General features: G+C 43.5%; 1 protein-coding gene across 2 annotated transcripts; it reads left to right on the top strand.

Annotated features, from left to right (window-relative positions):
• The first annotated feature begins 2614 nt into the window (after positions 1-2614).
• Positions 2615-26627, top strand: LOC310773519 (MSL complex subunit 3-like). 2 transcript variants are annotated; one of them, XM_083633415.1, is made up of 14 exons: positions 2615-2835; positions 3672-3760; positions 4511-4606; positions 8205-8302; positions 8405-8505; positions 11129-11257; positions 11563-11723; positions 13626-13784; positions 14745-14983; positions 15482-15571; positions 16055-16164; positions 18225-18324; positions 18577-18661; positions 25277-26627. In XM_083633415.1, exons 1-14 carry the CDS (start codon positions 2737-2739, stop codon positions 25374-25376), a joined length of 1656 nt encoding a protein of 551 aa, XP_083489541.1. In that variant the 5' UTR covers positions 2615-2736; the 3' UTR covers positions 25377-26627. The 2 variants fall into 2 exon arrangements, with proteins under 2 accessions (XP_083489541.1, XP_083489540.1); XM_083633414.1 differs by having other exon boundaries at positions 8378-8505.
• Positions 26628-27102: the final 475 nt, after the last annotated feature.

Raw genomic sequence — 27102 nt, 5'->3', positions numbered from 1 at the left:
TAATCCACCTCACGATCTGGGAATATTAGGCCCGTCGATGATGACCCCTGCTGTGTGCTATAATTAGCCTCGACAAGAAGTAGGCTAAAGTGTAGGAATTTCAGTGCGTTGAGTTTTGTGTGTATGTGTGCGTTATTATAGTGTGTCGAAAAGAGAGAGAGAGAGAGAGTGGTGGTGTGTGGATGAGAGAGAGAGAGAGAGAGAGAGAGAGAGAGAGAGCACGTAGCCTATAGCTGAGTGTGTGAAAGTATGGGAAAAATGAAGAGAGACAGCAGGAGTCTGTGGAGGAGGGTGACGGGCCGTCTGATAAAGGAGCTTATGAAGCACATTACACACACACACACACACACACACACACACACGTGCACATGCACAAACACACGCACACATGCACACGCACAGCATTACACTGATAACAGCTGAGATAGATTTGAACTGAACTAAAAACAGACTGAGGGAGAGAGAGAGAGAGAGAGAGAGAGAGAGAGAGAGAGAATGAGACGGAGACAAAAACACAAATCACTTCTTACTATTTTAAATATAGAGTGACAACCGTCATGATGTCTTGTGCTAAACAATGTTAAGAAAAGTAACTGTATAGTAGACAAAACATTATCCTCATCTGTGTCCAAACGACTCCCTCATTAAGAGCCAAAACTGATCCAGGGGTTCCAGGGGGTCCCCAGCCAGGCTGCAACAAGGGGAATAAGTTATTCCCCTATAATTACCATTCATAAGTATAACACAATGACAAAAAAGGTATGACTATTTTGGTCATGGGTTTCATACAATTTCTGTATCTAAAAGCAAAAATCTTATCAGACAAAATTATATCAAATGGGGGATTTTGTGTCAGTTTGATGTGGAAAGAGTTTGAGAACCACTGCAGCTTATGACGTTGAGAAGACAATATAGTAAATGGCTTAAACATGGAAATGTGGTCGGGACATTAAACAGACAGTATATCTGTTAACACATAACACAATTTCAGAATGGATAATAGATCATGGATTCTCAATCAAGTCAACACTGAATCATGATTTGGCTTCCTTTGTGCTCTTGATTACGATTGCCATGCAGAACCCGGGTTACTAATGCGGAACCATGAAAACATTTCACATGAAACGATGATCTTTTGACAACACTGTCAAAATATGGCTGACATGTTAGGGCTGGAGGTCGGGGGGAGTAAAACAACACAGGGCCACACCACCAAGTGCTCTTTATCCATTCACATTCACACACTGTCCATATTTGGTAATACTGTAGAATAGCACTAGTGCTCTGCCAGACACCACATAGAACAAAAATGCCTCTAGATTCAACTTTAGCTATAGCGACGTAACGTTAGGCTGACATGATTCGAAAAATGCATCGACTGGGTCTAGATAAGGAGGAATCAAATTGAATGCCTAATGAGTTAGTTTAAGTTAGTTTAAGTTTTAAATAAAGGGGTTCCCCCCCTTTATGACTCAGATTTCTTTAAGTAAATGAAGATTTCACTTACTAGTTTCCAAGATCAGATCAGGGTTGAAGACTTAGAGGGCAGTCTAAAATCAAAGACACACACGCTCATACATGCAGACCCCAGTGTGTGCCCTAGGGCAATGTGTCTATCATACCAAAGTTTTCACATGTGTTCCTGCACATGTGAACTCCCACATGTATTATTTTTGTGTCTGTGGAAAGAGCCACCATATTGTTCCAATATAGGAAGATTAGATTATTGAGACATGCTGCATTTTCTTCTACTGTAATTTGCCTCAGGGTAAGTAAGGGCTCTTTTCCAAAACTATGCCAAGAGTGTATGTGAACTGAAGACCAAAACAAGGTTCCGCTGCTTTGTGGTAGAGGTGTATGCTGCCCAGGTTGGTTTAATATATAATTTCGGAATATGATCAGTTGAGTATATGCAGCTAAGGCATTTTCAACATGTTCATGCCACAGACCCCAATACACACTTTAGGGCATGGTTTCATTTTTGTTGAGATTTTTGACCCATTACATAGGCTACATGATAGTTTTTTCTGTTGTTGATTTAGTAAATTGTACATAGTGAGTCAATAGTGGTTTGATTTGGATACATTTCTAATTTCTGGTTCATTAACATTTGGCCTGCCCACACAATGTAGTGATAGCATGTGTGCTCACATCAATATAGACTATATAGGACAGCTAATCCCTGCTAATTAAACATGCCCTTTTTCACCTTATTTAATAAGGCAATGATAATAAGATGTTGTCTTAATAATATAATTGTCTCTGTTGATCTTGTGTGTTTAGCTACTGACATCTAGTGGTCAGTGTGAAGATTAATCTGTTTTGGTGTTGCCTTAACGCGCTGTCGGAAATATGGCGAGTCAACCAACAAAGTGGTAAATAAACTGGCAAAGTCGGCATTTGATGTAGCCTACCCTACCATATATATGGCCAAACCATCTTCGTTTCGTTATTTGTCCTTACCAAAAGCACTTGAATATAACGACAGAAATCGCTTTTATTACTTCTGACTGGGAGTGGGAATGCATTGAGGGAGCTCATTGACTGCTTATACAGCACTTGAAGGCAGCAGGAGAAAGGTTGCCTCTGCTCTATCCCACACACAACAGCGCCATCCCTCTGCAGTGTATATTTTTCGGTGGGAAGACCCTCAGGAAAGCGCTTGGCAAGGAACGGGTTAAGGAGTTAGCTAGGGTCCAGATCGATGCCTCCTCTCCAGCACGTCGCCATGAACAAATGAATTCGCGGGGAATTAAATATCAATTTCACGAAGGAGAAAAGGTCTTGTGTTTTGAACCTGATCCCACCAAGGCTAAAGTGTTGTATGACGCAAAGGTAACGTTCTGTGCCTGCTGATTTGTCATAACGTGTTGTTACGACTTTGTACAAGTGAGCAATTTAGAATGTAACGTTAACGTTAGCAGGCTTGTTTCTGTAAGATGTGCGAATGGGGATCACATTTGAGGCCCCCGGAAAGCTAACTAGCTAACGCTAGCTATCCTAGCTACGATTTCTTGCATGGGTTCCGGGTACGAATTCCCTTGTTTCGCCTTAATTGTAACGCCTGGTATGAGGTGTTAAGAGTTGATTGTAAAGATGACTCACCTTGGCGACGCATTTCAGCCTAAACTGCATCATCAGTGGATGGCTAACGTTACTGAGAGCCAAGCTATTCACACATTGACCAAAGACACGTCGGAGAAAGATAACGTTAGGTCTAATGTTACGCCCAAAACAGTTTCATAATACTAATAATAATAATAAACAAACGCACCAGTTAACACGTGTGCCCATCTAACTGTTACCTAAAGAAGGGTGAGGGTTTAGCTTAGCAAACGATTGCTATTGTGTGCTAACCATGCTTAACGCTAACGCTAAATACATAAATGAATGAATGAAATATACCCAACTAACGTTACCGTTAATTAATATTGTGTTTTGCCAGCTAAGGGTGCAATGTTTGCTTTATACCAATGCCTGCCAAGCTAATAGAAACATCATGCTAATTAGTGTTAGCTGATTGTTTACAATCAACGCATCATCCAGCTTGACGTTTGATAGACCTCGAGCAAGACAGTCGTAGCCAGCTCAGCAGTGCTGTTTTAACGTTACGGCAGACACTACGGACAGGACATAACCAGTGGACGCAACGATACGTTTCAACATTACAGGTCATTGATGTGGTGATCAGTAGCGTTACAGATGAACATGGAAGGAGAATCCCAAAGTACCTGATTCACTTCAACGGTTGGAACAGGAGGTAACTAGCTAGCTTTAGCTAATGTTACTTTACTTACTTGAAGAGACTATTTGTATTGCTGCACTGGGGTGGTCTCTCAAATGTCTATTTTGATACCCTACCATTTATGTGCTAGAGCTATGTAATGTACCTGTAATATGCTGCTGTCAAACTTACCCCGCTAGCCGGGCGTTTCTCGCTCATACTGAGCATTAGCGCCCGGACCCACGACGCATTTCCAATCAAACCGCCGCACCGCTCTCGTGTCTAGGTATTAAAACCAACCCTTACCTGAGCCAGAAACTTGAAGTGAATACGCTATCCGATGCCCAACATCCTCTTCTTTTAAATAAATATAGTTGCCGCTTCCAAATTGTTGCGTAAAATCCACTTTTCTGTCTTTGAAAAACCAAAAATCATTCACCTGGAGCAACCCGGACATACGACTCACTGTTTACTCACTAATGCCCCCCACACTTCCGGTTGCTCCAGATGAATGATTTTTGGTTTTTCAAAGGCAAAAAAGTGGATTTCATGCAACAATTTGGAAGCGGCAACTATATTTATTTAAAAGAAGAGGATGTTGTGCATCACTCCAAGTTTCTGGCTCAGGTAAGGGTTGGTTTTAATACCTAGACGCGAGAGCGGCGCGGCGGTTTGAGCGCTAATGCTCAGTATGAGCGAGAAGCGCCCGGCTAGCGGGGTAACTGTCAAACATGCAGGTATGTGTGATGTTTGTCTCTTTTCTTTGTGTTTGTTGTTGTTGAGTAGCTGGGATCGTTGGGCTGCTGAGGACCATGTGCTTAGAGACACTGACGAAAACCGTAAATTGCAACTTAAACTGGCGCGCAAAGCCACAGATCGCATGTAAGTTCATATTGATTTTACAAGTCAGTATGTCATCAATGATTTTTTTTCTTGTATAGGTTGCCACTGGGTTATATACTCAGTCTGATTTAAATGTAACCAGACTAGGGATGGGCATTTCTAGCAAAAACACTATTCGAAATTCGCTGGCCAAATTCGAATTTAATTCGAATTTCGAAAAAAAAAAAAAAAAAAGTAAAAAAAAAAAAAATTTTTTTTTTTTTTTTTTTTTTACATTTTTAATTTTTTTTACATTGACATTTTCGAAAATAAAAAACAGTTTTGACAATCATGAGTGGTTGTGGTTCATTAAATATTTAGTAGGCTCAGGTCTGAGTGCCAAAGGGGTGCCAAAGTCACCCCCTCTCCCTCTTCATGGGATTTCATCCGCCATTCATTTTTCCATAAACCTTGCTTAAAATGCTTATAGCGATTTGACTATACTTAGAATCAGGGGAGACAATGCAACATTTCACTAAAAAAAAAAAAAAATTTTTTTTTTTTTTTTTTCCGAATTTCAATAATAAAAGTCGACCTTGATAATAACAACGATTATTCGAAAATTCGAAATTCGATGCCCATCCCTAAACCAGACTGTTGTCTAGAATAGGATTAATTGTGTGGTGGTCTGGGAGAACCCATCAGATGTCGCTGCCCCACATTGTTGGCAATGAGCCAAAATAGATTGAAAACTAGTTTTGTGTGTCTCTTTCTCCATATTTCTGCCCTGGGGGCATGTTTCACTATTGTTATTGTTTTTTGGGGGTATTTTCATAGGAATCTTGAGTCCTTAACTGTAAATTCATTATAATGTTTTACCTGCACCACGCTCTTTAAACCTCTTCTCCACAAACAATGTTTTATGTATGTATGTATGTATGTATGTACATATGTATGTCTGTCTGACTGTATGTTTGTATGTATGAATAACTACATTTAAAAAATGTATAACTATAGTTACGTTATTGTATACTATCTTGAACCGGATGAGTATGGCTCCCATGGCCAGTGACACTTAGCTCATTGAGTGCCAGCCACTTTTGGAGAACGGAAGCTCCCAGTGCCAGAGTTTCAGAGCGTTTTCAGTGATTTCTCGAGGCCCACAGAATATTGTGTGATATTACTATGTAAACACCGAACACGCACAAAGAACGAGGGGACTCTCTTCTATCATCTGCAAAAAAAAGTTTATTGATCCCATTTTCCGTTCTTTAGTTATGAGCCGGAGAAGATAGGCTGTTTTGAGCAAAAAGACAGGTTTCAAATTATAAGCTGAGATATTCAGCCTTTTGTGAAATGCAGCATTTCAAGCACATTCACTGACTCTAGCTAATATTTTCTGATGTAGTGACGTGGTGTAGTTCTGTGGAGCCTGCGTGCCCCACCCCCCTCTCCCCGCCTCAGCTGCAAACTCCTCCCCACATGCACCCAGTCTATTTTCGGAGCCTCCGTTTTTGCGCCGGGCGGCTCCCGGGCGGCTCTCAGCGCGACTAGGAAATGCCAAACGGGACTACAGGGATAGGTTTGGCCCTTCGGTGTCGGGTGCTGCCTTTCTGGCGGGTAATCGTGTGGAGAAACTATATGCAGACAGACAGACAGAGGCAGAGGAGCTCAGTTGTGTGCGCGGATTGACTGATGTTCGCAGCCCGACGTCAGCTGCAGACAGAGCAATCTATATGGCTCTGGCTGCAGCATGCATCGGCTTCTCTTTGATCACGGCTTTTTGCTGCAGTTTTCCGGACCTTTCTCTAATCTGGAGAGCACTGTCGCCACCTAATGGGTCCCTAAAATAGCTTTTACACATTCAACATCCACCATACTTTCACAGGAGATGGATCTGGCTTTGATGCACGTCCCACCGTCAAAAAACGCAATTGCCGAACATACTTGTCCTTGGCACTCTACGTTACTAAACCAATTGCCGAACATACTCGTCCTTGGCACTCTACGTTACTAAACCAATTGCCGAACATACTCGTCCTTGGCACTCTACGTTACTAAACCAATTGCCGAACATACTCGTCCTTGGCACTCTACGTTACTAAACCAATTGCCGAACATACTCGTCCTTGGCACTCTACGTTACTAAACCAATTGCCGAACATACTCGTCCTTGGCACTCTACGTTACTAAACCAATTGCCGAACATACTCGTCCTTGGCACTCTACGTTACTAAACCAATTGCCGAACATACTCGTCCTTGGCACTCTACATTACTAAACCAATTGCCGAACATACTCGTCCTTGGCACTCTACGTTACTAAACCAATTGCCGAACATACTCGTCCTTGGCACTCTACGTTACTAAACCAATTGCCGAACATACTCGTCCATGGCACTCAATGAGTTAGGAATAGTCTAGGTGACAACCAAGTATAGATTGGTGACAAGCTGGAGAGACAGTTGACGGCCGGAGAGACGGCACCCGGTACGGGATGGGTTAGCACCCCAGCCTGGCTCTCTCGTGAGGAAGAAATCCACAAACGCTACGGATTAGCCTCCTGAAAAGCTGTATAAAGATCGGCGCGGCCTGGGGTCCTTCAGGCTAGAGCGAGGTGCTCGCCGCAGGCGAATGACGTGCAGCGCACAGGCCCCCTTGAGGCATCCTCTCTGTCCATGGTACGCCATGATGGTACGGCATAGTAGGATTGCCTTTTGGAGGGTCTGGTGAGACGAAGGAGGAGCGCGGCCCGGAGAAACCCACAGAGCCTTAGCCCTCCATGCACCGAAGGGTCTTTCAATGCTGCGGTGTAGCACTAGCTCTATTGCAGCGGATTGGGCATGATCAACCCTTCCGCGGGCAACGCTGCAGACAGAGTAGGAAGGCTGATCCGTGAGCGGCTGCTTCTGGGACGAGGGTCGGGGTCTTAATCGGCCTCGGCTGGGTCTACTGGGCGAGGGTGTATGATGTTCGATAGACCCGAAACACCTTACGACCCCAGTTAACATCACTGATGACGCGTCCCAGCGCATGCTGAAGCATTGTATCTTGAACCGTATGGGATAGTGTATATATGACAACAATTATTGTCATCATAATTGTTATGTATTACTGTATGACTAGTGTTTTATGTATGTGTGTATGTCTGTATATATACATGTGTATATATATATATATATATATATATATATATATATATATATATATATATATATATATATATATATATATATATATATGTGTATATTTCTATAGTATGTGTTGTTATATAAGTATATAATAATGTAGTATTTTGGAAAAGGGGTGGGAGGGAGTTAATAAGTTATACTTCTCACTCCTTTTCGAATATGTCTACATTTCTTACCCCTTCATCTTTATTTCATAATACTATTTCAATCGACTTGTTAACGTGTAATTTTGAAGGCCCGTATATTGTCTGTTTTGTTTACATACATATTCGAAATAAACATGACAAACAAACAAACAATATGAGGATCTGTCCAGCAGCAGCGAAGTGGTGTGTCGAGCACAACACTTTTAGTCTGTAAAGCAAGGCTGCGTTTCTATTCCATATCAGCTTACAAGCTTTGCAGTGAGTTCTATCTATAGACCAGAGGGACACTGAGAGTGGCTTTTGTTTCCTCTCCTGGTGGCAGGAAGAGAAAGGGATGGGGAAAGAGGCGGCGGCGGCAGTCGGGTGTTAAATCAACTCTGAAGACGGAGCTGAAGACTGAGGACGACAGTGATGACGCCTGTGAGAACTCAATCTCTCTCTCTCGCTCTCTCTCCGTCTCTCTCACTCCCACATTATCTTAGTCATGAAATAAAGCCTTGCGTACGTTCTCTATTTCTCCAGGTTTGATTTCGTCTTCAGAGAGCAGTGGCGAGGACGATTCTGACCCTGAATCTTCACATAGCGGGGACAGCACCTTCTCCTCTGAGGATCTAAAGAATATGGTAAAGTGCACCAGTGTGGGCCTCCCAATGCCAGACAAGGACAAGTTTGTTAGTTGGGACTGGTGTTTTGGGTAACAAGTAGGCCAAGGTCATTTTTCAGTTTTTTCACAGATTATGAAAGTGCAGATTGCAGATAGATTGGAAATAGTTGAAGAAGATATGCTCATTTGAATATTCATACTCCATTCAGCAACATTTAGAGAAAATCGCAATGAAAGTTGGTGAACAAGCTTGGTTTGTCTGAACAACCTTAGATTGCTAAAAATATATATATTTAGTGATCCTAAAACGGTTTGGTATTTTGAGTACATTCTTCAACATCTAAACTTGCGTAATCAGGGTACCCGCGGCGTCTTAAAAGTACTTAGAAAAGCATTGAATTTAATATTCTCAAAATAGGGCCTTAAAAGTATTGAATTTAGCTCACAAAATCTTGAATTTCATTTACAAAGGTGTTAAATTTGTTCGTATCCCTTCATAGGGACAAGAGGATTTTAAATTTTATTTTTTGGAAAATGACAGTCAACTGCGCCGACTGTCTCACTGGCAAAAGATGCGCGTCTTCTGAGAGCATGTGTGCAGTCGGGAGAAGGGTTGCCAGATTGGGTGGCCTTCTGCCAATTGGGCTGTTTTGGGTTGCGTTGTGCAGGGGGGAAATGGGCTTGGGCAGCTTTTGAACCGCCTTTTGGCTGGAAACCATCAGTTGCATCTGGCAACACGACTCGGGAGTATGGCTTGTTGATTCCTCCTCGCCTGACTGCACTGTTCGTCTATTTTCCAGGCAAGCGGGTAATGCGAGCCATCTCAAACGAGCCTTTTGATAAGGCTATGTTAGCCCCGTTGCTAATGTTAGATTTGAGTTCAGTTTTGATAGTCTGCTAGTGCTAACGGACTTACATGCACAGTTCTCGTGGGAGGGTTGGCTGCAGACCTCCCCCACTGTCAGGCCCATAACATGCACTCAGGTCTCTGCTTCGTCAGTAGTCGAAAGCTCTCTGTAGTGTTAACTCGCCACAATTTCATCTCCAGTCTTCGATTTTCTTTTCAAAATAAAAGCTCCGCCAGGCTGTGGAAGAAAAAGAAGAAGGAAAAACGGTAGCAAAATGTTTTACGTAGGCTATTTCATGACAGGCTTATGATTTGGGAATAGTGCTAACTGGGAGATATGTCATATTAAAACAATAGAAGTTGATGAAAAATAGAGGGGTGGGGGCTCTTTGACAAATATGCAATTTTGTTATTAAGAGTACACACACACACACACACACACACACACAAAGTTATTGTGTGTGAATGTATTATAATAAAGTATTATAGTACTGTATTATAATCACATGTTTTATTAAATTCAAGTACTTGGTAAATAATTATTTTCTAGGGCTTAAAATCCATACCGTTTATCCATTATCCTTCATACTTTTGCCATTATGGCAGTGAAGTTGTCATTACATTTAATTCTCGGGGGTATTAAAAAGCTCATAAAAAGTCTTAAAGTTAACTGGGAGAACCCCGGGGTACCTGGTAATATGAAAAAAGTGTCTCTCCCCCCACCCCCCCCCCACCCCCAAAGAAAATATATGTTTTTCTTGATTTATGGGATCAGCATAACAGCCAAAAGTAACTGGTCATAGGTCAGGGCCACACAGTGACCTGACAATATACTGTGACCCTAAAATGATAGCGTACTATGAAAATAAATCAGAAAAATATGTGTTAAGGAGATTGGTAGAGGATATTTTATGTCACTTCAATATAAGGACATTTAGAGCAAGTAGAAGAGGAAGGTAAAGGATACGGGATATGATTCAGAGTGTGTGACATAAGCCAGGAACTTCTTGAACTTTGACAGATCAGCACTCTTGCCAGACTGGTAACCCAACATTTTTGTGCACACTGGCCGATGGTCTCAAAAATCGAATGTTGAAATAATGGTAGCTACTATGATTTCTAAATGTAGCCATGATGGAATAGATACGACATAAAATGTGACATTTTAAGATCCAAGGCTTACAGCATCCTAAGGTCCTTCTTCTTCTTCTTCTTCTGTGGTGTTTTATGGCAGTTGGCATCCTTTATGTTGCCTCCTTCTGGTCTGGATTCATCCATCCAAGATGGCCTCCTACCCTCTTTGGTAATACGGACTGTGTGCAGGGTTCCCATGCCTTGAAATCCTTGAATGTTTGTGAATTTGAGACGGGGGAAAAATCAAGGCCTTCAAACTTAAGTTTTTGAAAATATACATAAATAGACATGGGTCATTGAAAGCTTGAATAATTTATATATTTTGTGCAAGAATAGAAATGGAAGTTCTCTTGATTTTTTTTAAAACTTAACGTTCGTAAACAGGTTTATCACAGCACAGTTAAGAAGTGTTCATACATTCAAGCCTCTCTCTGTTTTTACTTGTTGTCTGTGAGCGTCTGTAAAGCCTGATAATTCTCATCAAAAATTCTCAGTGTTGTAACAGTAAACATGAGCCCCGTCTCAAACTATTCTGTGTTGGCCCTTGAATTTGAGAGAATTGGGCCTGGAAAGTCCTTGAAAATACATTGAATTTGATGTTTAAGAAGGTGTGGGAACCCTGTGTGTGGCTGATGGTTCCTAGCTTGTCTGTTTGTTTCAGAGGGAGGAGCCAGAGACTCCTGTGAAGAGGGAATGTGAGGAGAAGATCGTCCACATCGACATCGACATCCCCGATATCTTGAAGAAGAAACTGGAGGATGACTGCTTTTACATCAACAAGAGGAAGAAGGTGCACACAACACAACAGACAATTTAGCTGTCCTACTGTATACATTTAGTAGGTACTTGACAAAGGGAAACTTGTAAGAGGAAACACATGACACTGTATACCGGTATGTGCAATGCGTCTCTTGTTGGTTCCTTTGATTGTGGATATGGACTGTATTTTGTCCTTATGACTGAATCGTAAACGGGCTAATTTCCAAATGGATTACATTGCCGTTGGATTGCGTGAGATATGGCGACTTGCGTAAATGAAATTGACTTGGAGCTTGTCCATAATCGTTTGTGCACTCTTCCCCCCTCCCTCCCCAGCTGGTGATGGTTCCCTGTCAGACGAACGTCGTGCACATCCTGGAGTCCTACGTCAAGCACTTTGCCATCAACAGGGCGTTCTTGGCCAACGAGAGGTACCGGCGTCACCAGAACACCACCCAGAACAACCTCAACACACAACCAGTCCCTCCAGAGAAGAAGTGAGTCTGCAGACAACTTGAAGAGAAAAAACGCATACTAGGCGGCTCGTTACGGATGGCCTAAACTGGGAATATTGCACAGAGTTCCAAGTTGAGATGTCGGCTTTTTTCTCTTTTTATGCCACCGCCGGTGATAGCCGTGGCCGGAGGCATTATGTTTTCGGGTTGTCTGTCCATACATCATCTGTCCCCATGCTCGTTAACACGATATCTCAGGAACGCCTTGATGGAATTTCTTCAAATTTGGCTCAAACATCCACTTGGACTCAAAGACTAACTGATTAGATTTTGGTGGTCAAGGTCACTGTGACCTCACGTCCATCCATTCCATGCTCGTTAACACAATATCTCCGAAACGCCTTGAGGGAATTTCTCCAAATTTGTATCAAACCTCCACTTGGACTCAAGGATGAACTGATTGGATTTTGGTGGTCAGCGTTCAAGGTCACTGTGACCTCGCATCCGTCCCATTCTCATGAACGCGATATATCATGAACTATCAGGAACTCATTCCATCTGGCACAAACGTCCACTTGGACTCAAGGATGAATTGACTACAATTTGGTAGTCAAAGGTCAAGGTCACTGTGACCTCACAAAATAAGTTTTTGGCCAAAACTCAAGAATTCATAACTTCATATGCTAATTATGACCAAATTTCACACAAATGTCTTATTGGAGAAAATGATGAAGTGATGACATTTTATATCCAAAAAGTAAGGTCAACTTCACTCTTCACAATGTTTTGCTTATCACTGTAGCTGGGGAAAAGAGTTCTTTGATCTTTCTACAAAAATGGTAGAAGACTTTGGCAGACACCAAAATCATTTCATTTGACTGAATAGGCTAATAATACTCACATTACTTATATTGATTTGGACCCCAAGATACCCTCTTCACTTCCTCTTCCTGGATGACAACTGGGACAGGGGGCCTCCTGTTCCTCTGGTAGTCCACCACAAGCTAATTGGTTTTGCTGATATTGAGCTTCAGGTGATTGTCGTACCATGTGACAAAGCTCTCCTCAGCCCTCTGTACTCTTCTGTAAAAAACATCTTTGTCTGAGTGAAGACAGCATGTTCCTCATTAGAAATGATTCACGGGAATCATACATGTCAATATACAACAACTCGACTTTGAGATCCAAGAGATACGCCGCACCTACAGCATATTCAAAACAAACAGGGGTAGGACCAGCTTCACCCCCTCTGCTATCAAACAAACCGAAGCCCCCCTTCTCCCCCGCCGCCGCCGAACCCCCTTGCACCCCCTCCCGGAAAACCTGGCCCTATAGTGCTAAGCCCATGCAGGTGCACACACACACACACACACACACACACACACACACACACACACACACACACACACACACAAACATACATAGTTTGAACTTTGTCTTTTACTGTGATCTTTTTTGCTGTGATCTCATACTTATTTGATACACTTCTTGTCTGTTTGTACTGACCTGAACAACACAAATTTCCCCTGTGGACAATAAAATACATCTAATAAAAAATAAATCCAAAATCTAAATATAGTGGTAACTCCCATTTCACCAAAAAATACACTTAGTACCTTTTTATTAAATTCCTTCAGTCTTCACTACGTATATTTTACGAGGCTGGGCAGACATGGATGTAGACTGACTAACCGCGAGACGCTTATTTCTACTAGTTATTTTTTGCTTTCTGCCTATTGGGTGAGGTATGCCGATCAGAAAACGGTTCCTTTTTTGGTCATTCCAGTTAGCACAGCGTAGTGCATATGGGGTTTAGTCCAAAGCCCAAGTACTGTAATAATTAACAAGGCATAATTTCTGAACTGCAACTGAAATCCTATAATCCAAGCTATAACTCCGCTGCAGTCGTACTCTTGTCACCCTCCATGTCTCCTTTGCTTTCAGCGAGGAGCTGTGTAAGGAAATGGTGGACGGCCTGAGGATCACGTTTGACTTCACCCTACCCATGATCCTCCTCTACCCCTGTGAACAAGCTCAGTTCAAAAAGGCCATCTCCTCCAGGCTCTTCTTGCCGATCATCGAGAGCTCACCGTGCTCCAGCAAGTAAGCACGCCACGAGTGAGCAAATGATATTCAGACGCACTGATTTTGGATGTTGACGAAACTTGGGGAAATTATACGTTTGACCGCATTGTGTTCCACCATTTGGAAAATTGAAGTGATTCTCAGAATGGCACGCGCTGGAGTTAAAGGGTAAAAACAAGGTGACATCATCCTTAGGGGGCAACATGTATTGTTGCATGGCTGTAACATTTTGTAAATGTTAGTGCTATAGAAATGTTAATACTATACAAACCAACCACTAGTTCATTTTTGTATTCAGCAGCTACAGCATGCTATTCACCTTATGTAGAAGAGACTAGGGTTGTCAAAAGTATTGATAGTATCGAAAAGTATCAATACTGAACATTTTAATCAGATACAATACTCATTTGCAACAGGTATCTTTAAGTATCAATACAAAAAAAATTAAACCAGTTTCCATACCATCAGGGATTTCTTTTAACGAAAAATCACTGATTTTTCCCTCCCTATCATTGGTGGGTAGCTGTTGCTTCAACAAGCTAAACATGTTCTGATGGCTAGAGCAGGGCTAATCTGCTGTCTAAGTTCAAACTTTGATCAGGCCTAGATTATGGAGAAGTATGCGTCTGTCCATCTGCCTAACTTTATTTTTATGCCTCTTGATGTGTCGTCATCCCCCCTTCGCGTGGTATCGAGTATCAATATTTTCCTGGGTATTGGTATCGAAGTAGAAATTCTAGTATCGTGACATCCCGAGAAGAGACAGTCTGGCTTGAGAGACTAACAGGAAGTGTAAACACAAATGGAACTGATTGTGTTTACACTTCCTGTGGCAGAGCAGCCTGCCTCTCTGGTTTGAGCAGCAGGTCAAACAGCCGGCGTTTGGAACACGAAGTCGTAACACAAACGGGTCAAGTGGGCGGCGCTACATAAGGTGACTATAGTAGGTAGCATTCTCCTCTCCCCTTTTCTCCATAGCGCCCAACGGGAACGCAGCCCGAGTCCGTTGGGGCACAACCCCCCCACCCCCCAGTCGACAGACAGCCAGCCGGCGCTGAGCGACATCTCCGGCACCACGCCCACCACCGCCCCCGGCACCACCCCCAAGCGCCGGCGCCACCCGGACATGGACTGCATCTCCTACCAGTCACAGTCACTCAGACGCTCCACCAGGAACACCTCCGGGGGCGACCGGCCGGCTGAAGGGAGCAGTGCAGGTGACCCGTTTTTGCTTGATTGTGTTTTACGTTGTTAATGTTGGGTTCGTTTTTTGTTGTATCTTTAAAATGGAGATGCGTCTTAGCCATTTGCTAATGACTAAGCATGTTCAAAACTGTATGCATTGAAGCGCTTTTGAATGGATTCTTGATACATTTTATTGTAATTCTTTTTACATACATTTTTACACGAGTTTCTCTTATGTGTTATTTCATATGATTAATTTATCGTCGGTTTGTTTTTATCAGTGACATTGAATTAACTAAATGCATATCTACAGACAGACTTTTATAAATTATAAATAGTTTTTATCTATTTTATACTCACATTATGCTTGTTTTTGTGTCTGTGACCTTGTCAATCCATGTCTGTATTTGTTGTCGTTTGACTTAGTGGCTTTTAAATACATTTTAGTTGTCTTCTTAAGCACTTTGATACACCGATTTGAATAGTGCCGTATAAATACAACAAATGTAGTTATCAAATTAATTATCCAGGTGGAGGCAGTGCCGCAGCCTCCCCTCAGCCCAAACGGCGTCTGCTTGACAGCTCCACCCAGCCCAAGTTCTTCCTCAACCTCGACAGAAGTAAGCAGACACTCCATTCAAAATAATTATTTTACATCAAAGGATAACTGTGACTTAGCCTGACCGTAACTGGGGTTAATTACGGTACTACTATTCCTGTGTTACTACTGGAATTTGTTAACTGTTTTTCTCTCTGTTCTGCATTGACCCATCTACGAATTCAATGTGATGTGACACACATGGCTTTTGTATTTGTAATAACCAGGCTGGACCAGTAGATGGTGCTGCCCGCTTTCTTTTTTAATCAAACTACATGCTTCCACTCTCCCAAGTGCTGGATGAGTAGGGCCTATTCCTAGTTGGCTCTAAGAAGCCTCTGTTTGTTTTATTCCATGTCCTCTTAGGTCTCTGTCTTGTAAATCATATTTCAGCCGCATTAAGCTGAGCAGTGAAAACGATAGATAAAACAGTATCTAGTATCTAAAAAGAATGTAGATGACTTCCTCTCTAAATGCTGTGTTTGTCTGTTGTCTCGTCACCCAGGAACTCCAGTGCACAGTGGTTCATCTTCCCCTTTGCCTCTGACACCCAGCAAGGAGCGAGGCGGGCCTTTCTATGGCCTGGAGACCCGACGCAACAACGAGCTCAATGAGGTGATGAATAATAATGCTATACTATATTAATCCCCATAGGGAAACTCTCCCTTTCCCCCTCTCCACTAGGGATGGAACCAGATGAAATGTCACACTACGGGATGGTATCTACCAAAATATCATGTTATACAGTATTTCATGGTTTCATCTCCCCCCTTTTAATTAAACATACTCTGGCCCATCGGGGGGGGAAAAACGAGTATTTTGCTTTGAAGGAAAAATATTGCTTTATTGAACTGAAACAAACTAATATGAGAATATTTACACAAGGGTCCCTCCATTATGAACTTATTTGTAGTGGCGTGCGGCGCTGTGCATATTGCGCAACATATCATGGTCACAGTATTGGAGGGGGAGTTTGGATAATGGTGGTTGCTTGATATTGCGGTATACCTTAAAGGGGGACTAAACCCCAAGATTCCTGGCAAAACGCCATGCTGCTTGATTAAAAATAAATGAAAAAATAAAAGAAGCAGAAGAGCGTCTCCTCTTGTCTCACTACACTCTTTGGCTGTGTTCAGACCATTGATTGGTTCAGACCGGAGAAACCAACCGTAAACGGCCGCCGTGACACAAAAAGGTTTCAACCCATAGAGGGCACTCTTCCTGTTGAAACTGATTCATTTTGGACAATTGTAACAGTTTGGTCTCAAATGTGGAGATTTTGACCAGAATTCTTCACACACCACCCCAAAAGCCATATTGGTTAAAAGCTGAAAAAATGTGTTTTGGGGGTTTAGTCCTGCTTTAGAACTATATAACTATATAACTATAGCTATGTTACATCCCTATTCTCGGAGGTCAGGCTCAGTTACAAAGGAGCACCCATGAAGCTGGTAGGGATTCAGTCTCTTGCTCAAAGGACCATTTTCCTACTTCCTACCCTGTGGTTCTGGATTTATCCCGTTTTCATTAATAATTTGTAGGTCATTTGTTCTCATATGTACCATTTCCTGTCAATGTATGGAAAAAAATGCTTCTGTCATGATGTCCTTTTATCGGCCCATTGTCATTTCCCATATTGTCATGAATGGTTATTGCGTAGTCATATTTCATATCATTTTTAACTCATTCCCTGCCATTGGCGTCTATGAACGTAATTTAAGAGGCAACGCTTCCCCGCCATTGCCGTCATAGAAGGTCAAGCCGTGTTTTCACCGTGATGTGATGGATGGCTCTCTTACTCACCTTGTGAAATGAAATACTACAGCACGTCTAGAGTTGTACAGAAGCGACCACGGTTCTCCAACAAAACCAGGAAGCAGATAATAACAACAATCTCCCGTCAGAAAAGCTCCATAAAACAGCTCCGTGGCACTGCTCAAATGCTGGTCAGTCAGATTTTAGCGAGCAACGGACTCCATGACAGCGGGGCAGCCTGTCACTCAAAACCTGAACACACTTTAGTAATCCAGTTCCTAAACTCTCACACACTGTGTACATTTCAGCCGGTAGGTTTGCTCCTGACCTCCAGACACGGACAACCAGTCGACCCCCCCCCCCCCCTGTCAAAACGAGAGCGCGACCCGGCTCCCCTAAAAGCTGTGACCTCGGGCATATTTCGCCGGAAAGGGAAACCAAATCATTACGGGGCTCATAGTTGAGTGTAACACCAATCAGTATTCGCTAATCATAGACATTTACGGACGTTTTCGTTGAACACTACCTCCATTCAAGTGTTGATAACGAAAGAACGGATGAAGGTAGAATCAAACCCCCCCCCATGAAAGTAGAGGCTCTCCTCTTTTGAGATATTCAGTATTTACATAGTCATAGAAGAACATATTCAGTGGGTTTTGGAAAATTTGTGAAAATGATCAGAAACCCTGGCGGTGGCTGGCGACTTTTCCTTTGAAACTCTGGCGGGGAATGATTTAAGAGGGTCTACTAGGATAAGACAATAAAGGCTGAAGGCTTATTTCCATCAATGCCCCTGGTTTGGACAGAGTCAGCGATGTGATGCTAAGTGTAGTAAACCCCAGGGATCTTCCATCATAAAGTTCAATGAAAGTTGACATGAAGCTGCTATTAAATGGCATTTTCTTGGCTCTGTTGCCCAGGTCCTGAGCTGGAAGCTGACTCCAGACAACTACCCTCTGCACGACCAGCCCCCTCCGCCCTCCTACCTGTACGGATCGCAGCACCTCTTACGGCTTTTTGGTTCGTTGCTCCGACGTGTTTCTTCTTTGATCGTTCCACTCCCACCTCTTCACCTGTCATCCCTTTGCTTTGATCATACTGCTCTTTTCATGGGTCCATGGAGAAATGGGTAGAAGATTAATGATTAATGATTCCTATTTTTTCCTCGCTGTTTTATGTCTCCGGTCACATTCCTGTCAGTTACATTTACCCCTCTGGTACTCTCTGCCACTTTGTTCCACTCCCCTGCTCACGCTGGTGCTTTTCTTCCAGTGAAGCTCCCTGAGATCCTGGTGAAGATGCACATCCCCGAGAGGAATCTCCGAGCCCTGATTAAACATCTGGAACTCTTCCTCAGGTAATGGATGGGTGACTTCAAACCAAATGTATGATTCAATTGCTTTTTTTTTTTACTTTTCCGTTTGTTTTTTGGTGGCAACTCAAGGACACAAACAATTGAATTAGAAATGGAACAAAGGAATCACGAATAGCGGAGGGCAACAAGCTCTGCAGACAAGCACATGCGGGATGTTCTCATATGTACCGTTTCCTGTCAACTCTACAGAAATACAAAAGTACCAATCTTGGCGGGTCGCTTGGGCTTGAAGGCTTAATGCTACTTCACTTAAAGGTTCTGGCATTATTTTTGAAATCTCTTCCCTCCCTAAAATGGATTGTGCAGCCAGGTGGACAGAAACGGAGAGAAAAGATGGATCATTTCCTTAGAGGATACGCCGTTATAAAGATGCAGCACTGCATTGAATCAACGGAATATTGAATATAAAGTACCGTAAATTCCGGACTATAAGCCGCACCGGTGTATAAGCCGCACCTGCAAAGTTGACTATTTTTTTCTTATATAAGCCGCACCGGACTATAAGCCGCGGGTGTTTTAATGGTATTTTTTTTTTTTTTTTTTATTGTGTTTTAATGTTTAATTACCATATGTAAGGGTTCATGCACAGAGGGGATTGTCGGGAAAGAGATGGCTGTTTGAGGAAGCTCCCATTTATTAACATTTCAACAAAACAACATAACACAACACCACCTGTGTTGTTTTTTACAGTGCACACAGTGTCATACAGTGTGGTGAAAAGAGGGCAAGAGAGGAAATTAAAACTTATTATAGTTATATAGGATTTATAGTTAGAAAGAGTGCTAAAAAAGAGAGATTTTTTTTTTTTTTTTTTTTTTTTTTGAAAAAATCCATAGATAAGCCGCACCGTTATATAAGCCGCAGGGGCCAAAAAAGGCCAAAAAACGGGAAAAAAGGTGCGGCTTATAGTCCGGAATTTACGGTACTTAAACTTGAAAATGTGACCTAATGTTCAGTCGCTAGATAGTTTCCCCTTTGAGAGGGAGAGAAGCAGAGAACCTGGGAACTGGCGCCGCAGTCTGTAGCATGCATCGATTTTTCTGATACACACGGATGAATGCGCAAAGACACGTGGAGAACCTCCAACACAAAGACGCCCTTGAGAAACAAAGATGTACCCTTGAAACTCCTAGGAACACACGTTCCCACATTTGCCCGCTAACAAAGATGTCACCTAAAGGGAGTGCCATCGAGGTATTTACATATAATTAGGGCTGGGTATAGGTCTCATTATGCTTTCCGCATCAGCGAGGAACGCGAGTGTCCGCGCGGAAAAGTGACGTCAAATCAGCAGACACGCCCCTCCGCAAGGCTCCGTGCGGACGGTTTTCGAGCGGCCGTGCGCACGCTGAAATTTGTAACTACGCGGACGCGGACGGGCGGACAAAGTGGAGTTTTCAAGACTCGCGCTCAATTCCGCCTGCAGAAACCCACACAGAGTATACAAGCTCCACACGTTTCCTCGTCGGATTCCGTGTCTCTCATTTCCGTGCGGCCGGCCAAAGCGTCAAGCATAATCCAGGCTTATCGCACACTGATTCAATACGATTTCGATATCGATATTTCAATTACAATACCAAATTTTCTTGGATATGAAAGAGAGTCTCAAAGAACAAATATTGTAAATTGTACAAGGAAGCCTCTAACCTGGTGCGTTGTTAAAAATATTCATGTTTACAGATGTTTACGAGATCTCGTTGCGCGGCGAACCAAACCACTCGAGTCTAATGGGGTTAAAGCTTCGAGCATCTGCGGGAAAAGGCATTATTATATTAAAAGGTCAATATTGGGATTTATGAATTGATATCAGTTCGGTCAAATGAATATCGATTTGATATAGATATATCTTTGTTTTTTGTTGTTGTTTTTTAACCCAGCCCTACATTTCATTGTAGGGCTTTACAATTGAATGCTGTCACTGAATGGGAAATCTTCCTGCCCTCTTAACTCTGTGCGTGTGCTGCTGATGGATTGGAAGTGTTTGGTGGTTTGCTTCACAGTGTGGCAGAGAGAGAGAAAGTGATGGATAGAAAGATAAAAGATGGCGAATGAGAGAGAAAAACAAGAGACGACAGCAGAACCGGAGAAATATAGTGACTGACAGGAAGTTATCAATACGCCGAGATGCCACCAGCAACGCAAAAAGGAGAAGAGGAGGAAGAGAATGTGTACGGGAATGGAGAAGATGTTCAGGAGCGAGCAAGCGATGGTGATGAGTGTGGGCGTTACACAAGCTCGGCAGTCTAATAATCTTTAAATCCTCGCCGGCGATCTTCAGTTCAGCCGGTCCCAAACCTAGGGGATTTACTCATTCTCTAATCAAACACACGCAGTACCTCCTCCGGCCACTGACCGGCGCTGTGGAGCAGCAGGACTCGCCTCGGTGAGTCTGGCATCCAAGGATCCCAGTTTCTCCTATGCGTTCTATTCACTTATGGCGGCAGTTGATCAATTGTAATGTAAATGTCCGCTGGTGCTCGACGCCAAATCATGACGGGCCTGGAAAGGGGATGGTGTGCAGAACAGAGAGAGATTACATTAGGGCCTGGAAAGGGGATGGTGTGCAGAACAGAGAGAGATGACATTAGGGCCTGGAAAGGGGATGGTGTGCAGAACAGAGAGATGACATTAGGGCCTGGAAAGGGGATGGTGTGCAGAACAGAGAGAGATGACATTAGGGCTTGGAAAGGGGATGGTGTGCAGAACAGAGAGAGATGACATTAGGGCCTGGAAAGGGGATGGTGTGCAGAACAGAGAGAGATGACATTAGGGCCTGGAAAGGGGATGGTGTGCAGAACAGAGAGATGACATTAGGGCCTGGAAAGGGGATGGTGTGCAGAACAGAGAGAGATGACATTAGGGCCTGGAAAGGGGATGGTGTGCAGAACAGAGAGAGATGACATTAGGGCCTGGAAAGGGGATGGTGTGCAGAACAGAGAGATGACATTAGGGCCTGGAAAGGGGATGGTGTGCAGAACAGAGAGAGATGACATTAGGGCCTGGAAAGGGGATGGTGTGCAGAACAGAGAGAGATGACATTAGGGCCTGGAAAGGGGATGGTGTGCAGAACAGAGAGATGACATTAGGGCCTGGAAAGGGGATGGTGTGCAGAACAGAGAGATGACATTAGGGCCTGGAAAGGGGATGGTGTGCAGAACAGAGAGATGACATTAGGGCCTGGAAAGGGGATGGTGTGCAGAACAGAGAGAGATGACATTAGGGCCTGGAAAGGGGATGGTGTGCAGAACAGAGAGAGAGATGACATTAGGGCCTGGAAAGGGGATGGTGTGCAGAACAGAGAGAGATGACATTAGGGCCTGGAAAGGGGATGGTGTGCAGAACAGAGAGAGATGACATTAGGGCTTGGAAAGGGGATGGTGTGCAGAACAGAGAGAGAGATGACATTAGGGCTTGGAAAGGGGATGGTGTGCAGAACAGAGAGAGAGATGACATTAGGGCCTGGAAAGGGGATGGTGTGCAGAACAGAGAGATGACATTAGGGCTTGGAAAGGGGATGGTGTGCAGAACAGAGAGATGACATTAGGGCCTGGAAAGGGGATGGTGTGCAGAACAGAGAGAGATGACATTAGGGCCTGGAAAGGGGATGGTGTGCAGAACAGAGAGAGATGACATTAGGGCCTGGAAAGGGGATGGTGTGCAGAACAGAGAGAGATGACATAATTCAAACGGGAGTATGCGATGCATTGCCTCCAGTCCTCCACCAGATTGATGTCTCTCCTCATGGCTGGACAGAAGGGCCTCCGCTTCTGAAACAGCATTTTAACTCTCAATGTAATACAATAGCAATAGCTCACTCTTTCGTGCGGGATGGCAGCTCCTCTTGGCTAAGCCTCGTCAGTGCTAGGGGGGAAGCATGGGGGGTAAGAGGGCCTTTAAATTCACTCCTGTGGAACCGGGCTGCAAATCACTGGTCGTCTTCCCACTGGCTTTGCATAGACCATTACTCTGCAAAATAGCACCCGCATTAAATAGGATGCAAGGACGGCATTATTTTAAAGGACGTAACCTTTCATTCTCGATGGCTCTATGATAGATTATGTGATGCTCAACCCGAGGCTCTAGCGCCGCACGTTTTATTCTCGTTTATATAAAGAGGACTGGGGAACTTGAGTTTTTCTTTGTGTCCGCGTGGGTTTCGGGAAACTGCGTCTGTCTGTTTTGTGATCACGTCGTTTCTACAATTCGAAAAGGTCCCATTTGCAGTGCCATCACGAAACGAAGCATCCAAGGCTCAGGACGGACTTTCTGAAAGGTGGAGAGCTCAGGGCTGAAGAGCTGGCGAGACTCAAACAGAACCAAACTGCTTTCAGGGAGGAAAGGGGCGATTTTGGATTGTGGCTCTTGCAAAAAAAAAATGTTTTGTTGTCAATGTGGTTCCTGAGTAGGTCCAGGTTGTGTGCCACTGGATTATAAGGTGTACAAAATGTGATGTCCAGGGAGGGAAAACTCAACCAGTTTTTCTCAGTTTCTAATAAGCTGGCCTTGTGGAGACACAAGGGTCCTGCAGGACATTGACTAAACGCAGGTGAAATCTTTTGGGAAAGGGTTTGCTCTGACATCCCGCACTCGACATCTCGCACTGTGAGATCAGGTGAAATCTTTTGGGAAAGGGTTTACTCTGACATCTCGCACTCTTGAGATCAGGTGAAATCTTTTGGGAAAGGGTTTACTCTGACATCTCGCACTCTTGAGATCAGGTGAAATCTTTTGGGAAAGGGTTTACTCTGACATCTCGCACTGTGAGATCAGGTGAAATCTTTTGGGAAAGGGTTTACTCTGACATCTCGCACTGTGAGATCAGGTGAAATCTTTTGGGAAAGGGTTTACTCTGACATCTCGCACTGTGAGATCAGGTGAAATCTTTTGGGAAAGGGTTTACTCTGACATCCCGCACTCTTGAGATCAGGTGAAATCGTTTGGGAAAGGGTTTGCTCTGACATCCCGCACTCTTGAGATCAACGCTGTGGCGGATTCTGCAGAGCGGGCAAAAACTGATTGATGTTGCAGAGTGAGGCCAGAGTGCATTCTGGGATTTGGCCACAGTTGATGTCTCTCTTGCTCACTCTTCCTTTCTCGGCAAGTATGATTGAGAGAGAGAGAGAGAGAGTGTGTGTGTGTGTCTGTGTGTCTGTGCGTGCGTGCGTGCGTGCGTGCGTGCGTGCGTGCGCGCACGCACGCATGTGTGTTTGTGTGCGTGAGAAGAACACGTTATACTGATTTACAATGCATATGCCCAAAGCAGCTTGCCTTGCATTACTACTCATCTAGCAGCAAGATACAGTAATTACCTCACGGCTGACGCAACAAATTCACACACCAAATAAGCACAAATACTGTAATTACAGATTTAGCTGAGTTATCTTGAGCATTGCTATAGAGAAAAAAAGTTCAACGGATCTCTCAGAATAAATATTTTTTTTGTAGTGTACAACTAGGCTATGCGTAGCTGAACTGGCCCACTATTTCTTAATACAAATCCCTGAGTCTTTGCTTAACATTTCACTACTTACCGTACTGCGGGGTATTCCCCCATATTGACCCATTAGCTTGTCTTGTTTGTTGTGGTGGGTCGTCGGAGCGTTCTTTTAATTTCTCCTCTGATGAGGATCACTTGTTTGCGTTGAGAGATCAGGAACGCTGCTTGATCTAAGATGAGATGGCAAGATTGAGAGGATTTGGCCGAGTAGCGGATACTATAAGAAGATTCCCGATTAGTTTTCCCCTCTACTGATTAGATGGGAAGGGGGGTGGGGGGATTTTCCTCTCTCTCTCTCTCTCTCTCTGTCTCTCTCTCTCTCTCTCTTTCTGTCTCTCTCTCTCTCTCTGTCTCTCTCTGTGTTGGACGGTCATTGTAATGTTCTGGCTCTCTCTCGGTCAGTGATTGGTAGCTTGGTGGTGGTAAGGGCACAGATGAGATGAGGGGGCTTTTTCTCTTGACATATACCGCTGGACAGAGGGCACGGGGTCTAGGATTTATGTGGAATGGATATCTAGGAAAACCAGTGAACTGGGACTTGACAGTTGAGATCTTTTTCTGTCTGTGGTTTTTGTTCCTTCACGTAGGACTGCAATGCCTGTGAGATATATAGATCAGAATCAGAATCAGAAAGACTTTAATGATCCCCGGGGGGAAATTGGGACAAGTTACAGTTGCTCGCACTCAGGCATGAATATCCACATAACACAACATAGCATAACACAGTATCACACAGTATCTCCCTAAACGTAAAAACAGTCAATACAGTAAAATGCAATGCAATAAAATAAAATAAAATAAAATAAGGTCAATGGGATAGTAAAAGTAAGTAGAATTGTAGAATAGCATTCAATAAGTAGTTACAGTTACAATCTATGTACAGTACGTGTCAAATTGCAGTTATTGCACACTGGAATTCAATGAAATTAAATTGCACATTACGTGTGACGTAATTAAGGCAAGATATATATATATATATATATCACCTGGCTTTGATTTGATAACTTAATCTGCAGAAGCGACTGCTGACAATTCACTGTTGGGAGTCAAAATATCTCACCACTCTCCCTTCTCTCGCACCCCTCCCTCCTCTCTCTCAGGTTTCTGGCCGAGTTCCACGAGGATTTTTTCCCCGAGTCTGCGTACGTGTCGGCGTCAGAGGCCCACTACAGCATGAAACAACCGCGGCCCGTTTACTGACGCAGCCTGGCCACACGATATCCCATCCCCCCCCCCCCCCCCCCCTCTGTGCCATGCCTGCTCTTCCTGGTCGCAGTTCGTCCTGCTGCAGGCCAGGAATGGGAGCTTGATTGAAAAGCCACGCGCTCGCTTTCTGTCCATCCAATAAACTCTCCTTCTGGATGCTTTTTCCTACCCGCACAACACGAGGCGTTGTGCATCACATGGCAACTCTGTTTTTGTGAACGCCCGTTTGGAAGCCACGTCTCAGCGGGGACTCCAGCCGCCCCGCTTGTTTAGTGACTTCCTGTGAGAGGCTCCTCCCATGCTGCGCTGCCAGTGATTCTTCTGGATGTGTTTCTCTAAACCCAGGACGTGCTTTTGCTTTCCTGGAGGAGCCTCGCCTCGCCTCGCTTTCACCCAGCTTTTCTAATATTGACTCCCCGATTCCTTGTCTTGCTTACGCCAAGAAACATGTCTGTTACTGTAGCTATATCTTGTTCTGTCTTTCTCCGTTTGTTTACAGTGGAGCCAGACCCGGGCATAATAGTATTTGCAAGACAACTTGTGGATTGTTTTAGATTAGGTAGGAGTCAGATTGATGGGATTTGCCACGTAGCACAATGCAATGAGTGCTAGAAAGAGACGACAATCACAAACAATTTAGTATGCTTTTCTGTGGTTGACAATTTATTTGATATTGATTCAAGACTCCTGTGCTGAATCCCACCCATTTGGTTTACTGAATAATAACAAACACTGAGAATTATTTGTAAATACTATTTGACTCGGGTCCGAATGTAACAGTGATGATCCCATGCTAAAATGCCGAAGGATAATCAGACTGTTTTTTGCCGTCTGCTCTTGTTTTTCATGATGATGTGAAAATGTAAATACAAAATTCTCATTTATCGGGATGTTAATTTATTTTTCTTTGTATCCGTCGGTTATTGCCTGATCCTTAATTGCACAGCTTCCGTTTACTCGACCACTCGATACTCGACCAGGCCTAACAGACTTGTGTATTAATGACACAGTAGACAGTACCACAAACACATCTTAGGATTGCAACAACATACCTGTAGGCATAATAACAATGTATCCATGTTTTCAGTTTTTCCAGTGTCATGATTATGGGTATAGTATGCATTGCCGATTCGGTTATACTTTTGTCGAGTACTGCTCATTTTCCACGTTTTGGTCCGCGAAGTAGCTTTCTCTTGAGCCTTTTCTGTTTCTTTTGCTAATGGAGCGTTTGAATAAAGACTTATCAAGTTCTGTTTTCTAAAGTTTGTTAGCTTATTTCATACTGAGGGATCCCATAAAACCCCATGCTTCAAGGTCATCAAAACGTACAGTACAGTACAGTATGTCGTCATGCTAAGCTCTACTGATTTGGCTATCTCAGACCATTCAGTGGACCAAACCTTACTGCAGTCATGTGCTTAGGTCTTACTGGTATCACTAGTCCAGTGGTCTATTTCCTTTTTATTTAATGGTACTATCTTGCTTGACACCATATCACCCCTGCTCCTATGGAATACATTTCAGTCAGTAGTAGGAACCAGACCAAATTCCATGCACCCCACCTCTGTATGTTTTGTGTGGTAAGAAGAACAGCTGGGAACATAGCGCCCGTGTTTTGAATCGTGTGTGTGTGTGTGTGTGTGTTAAAAGTTCAAATCGACTCAAGGGAGTTTTTGCTTCCCTTCTGTGTCCCTGGACTCTAGCTGATTGAAAATCACCT

Source organism: Poromitra crassiceps (genome assembly GCF_964638095.1).
Source record: "Poromitra crassiceps genome assembly, chromosome: 3".
Classification (NCBI taxonomy): Eukaryota; Metazoa; Chordata; class Actinopteri; order Beryciformes; family Melamphaidae; genus Poromitra; species Poromitra crassiceps.
Note: the sequence above shows the minus strand (reverse complement) of the source record. Positions and strands in the feature narration are given on the sequence as shown.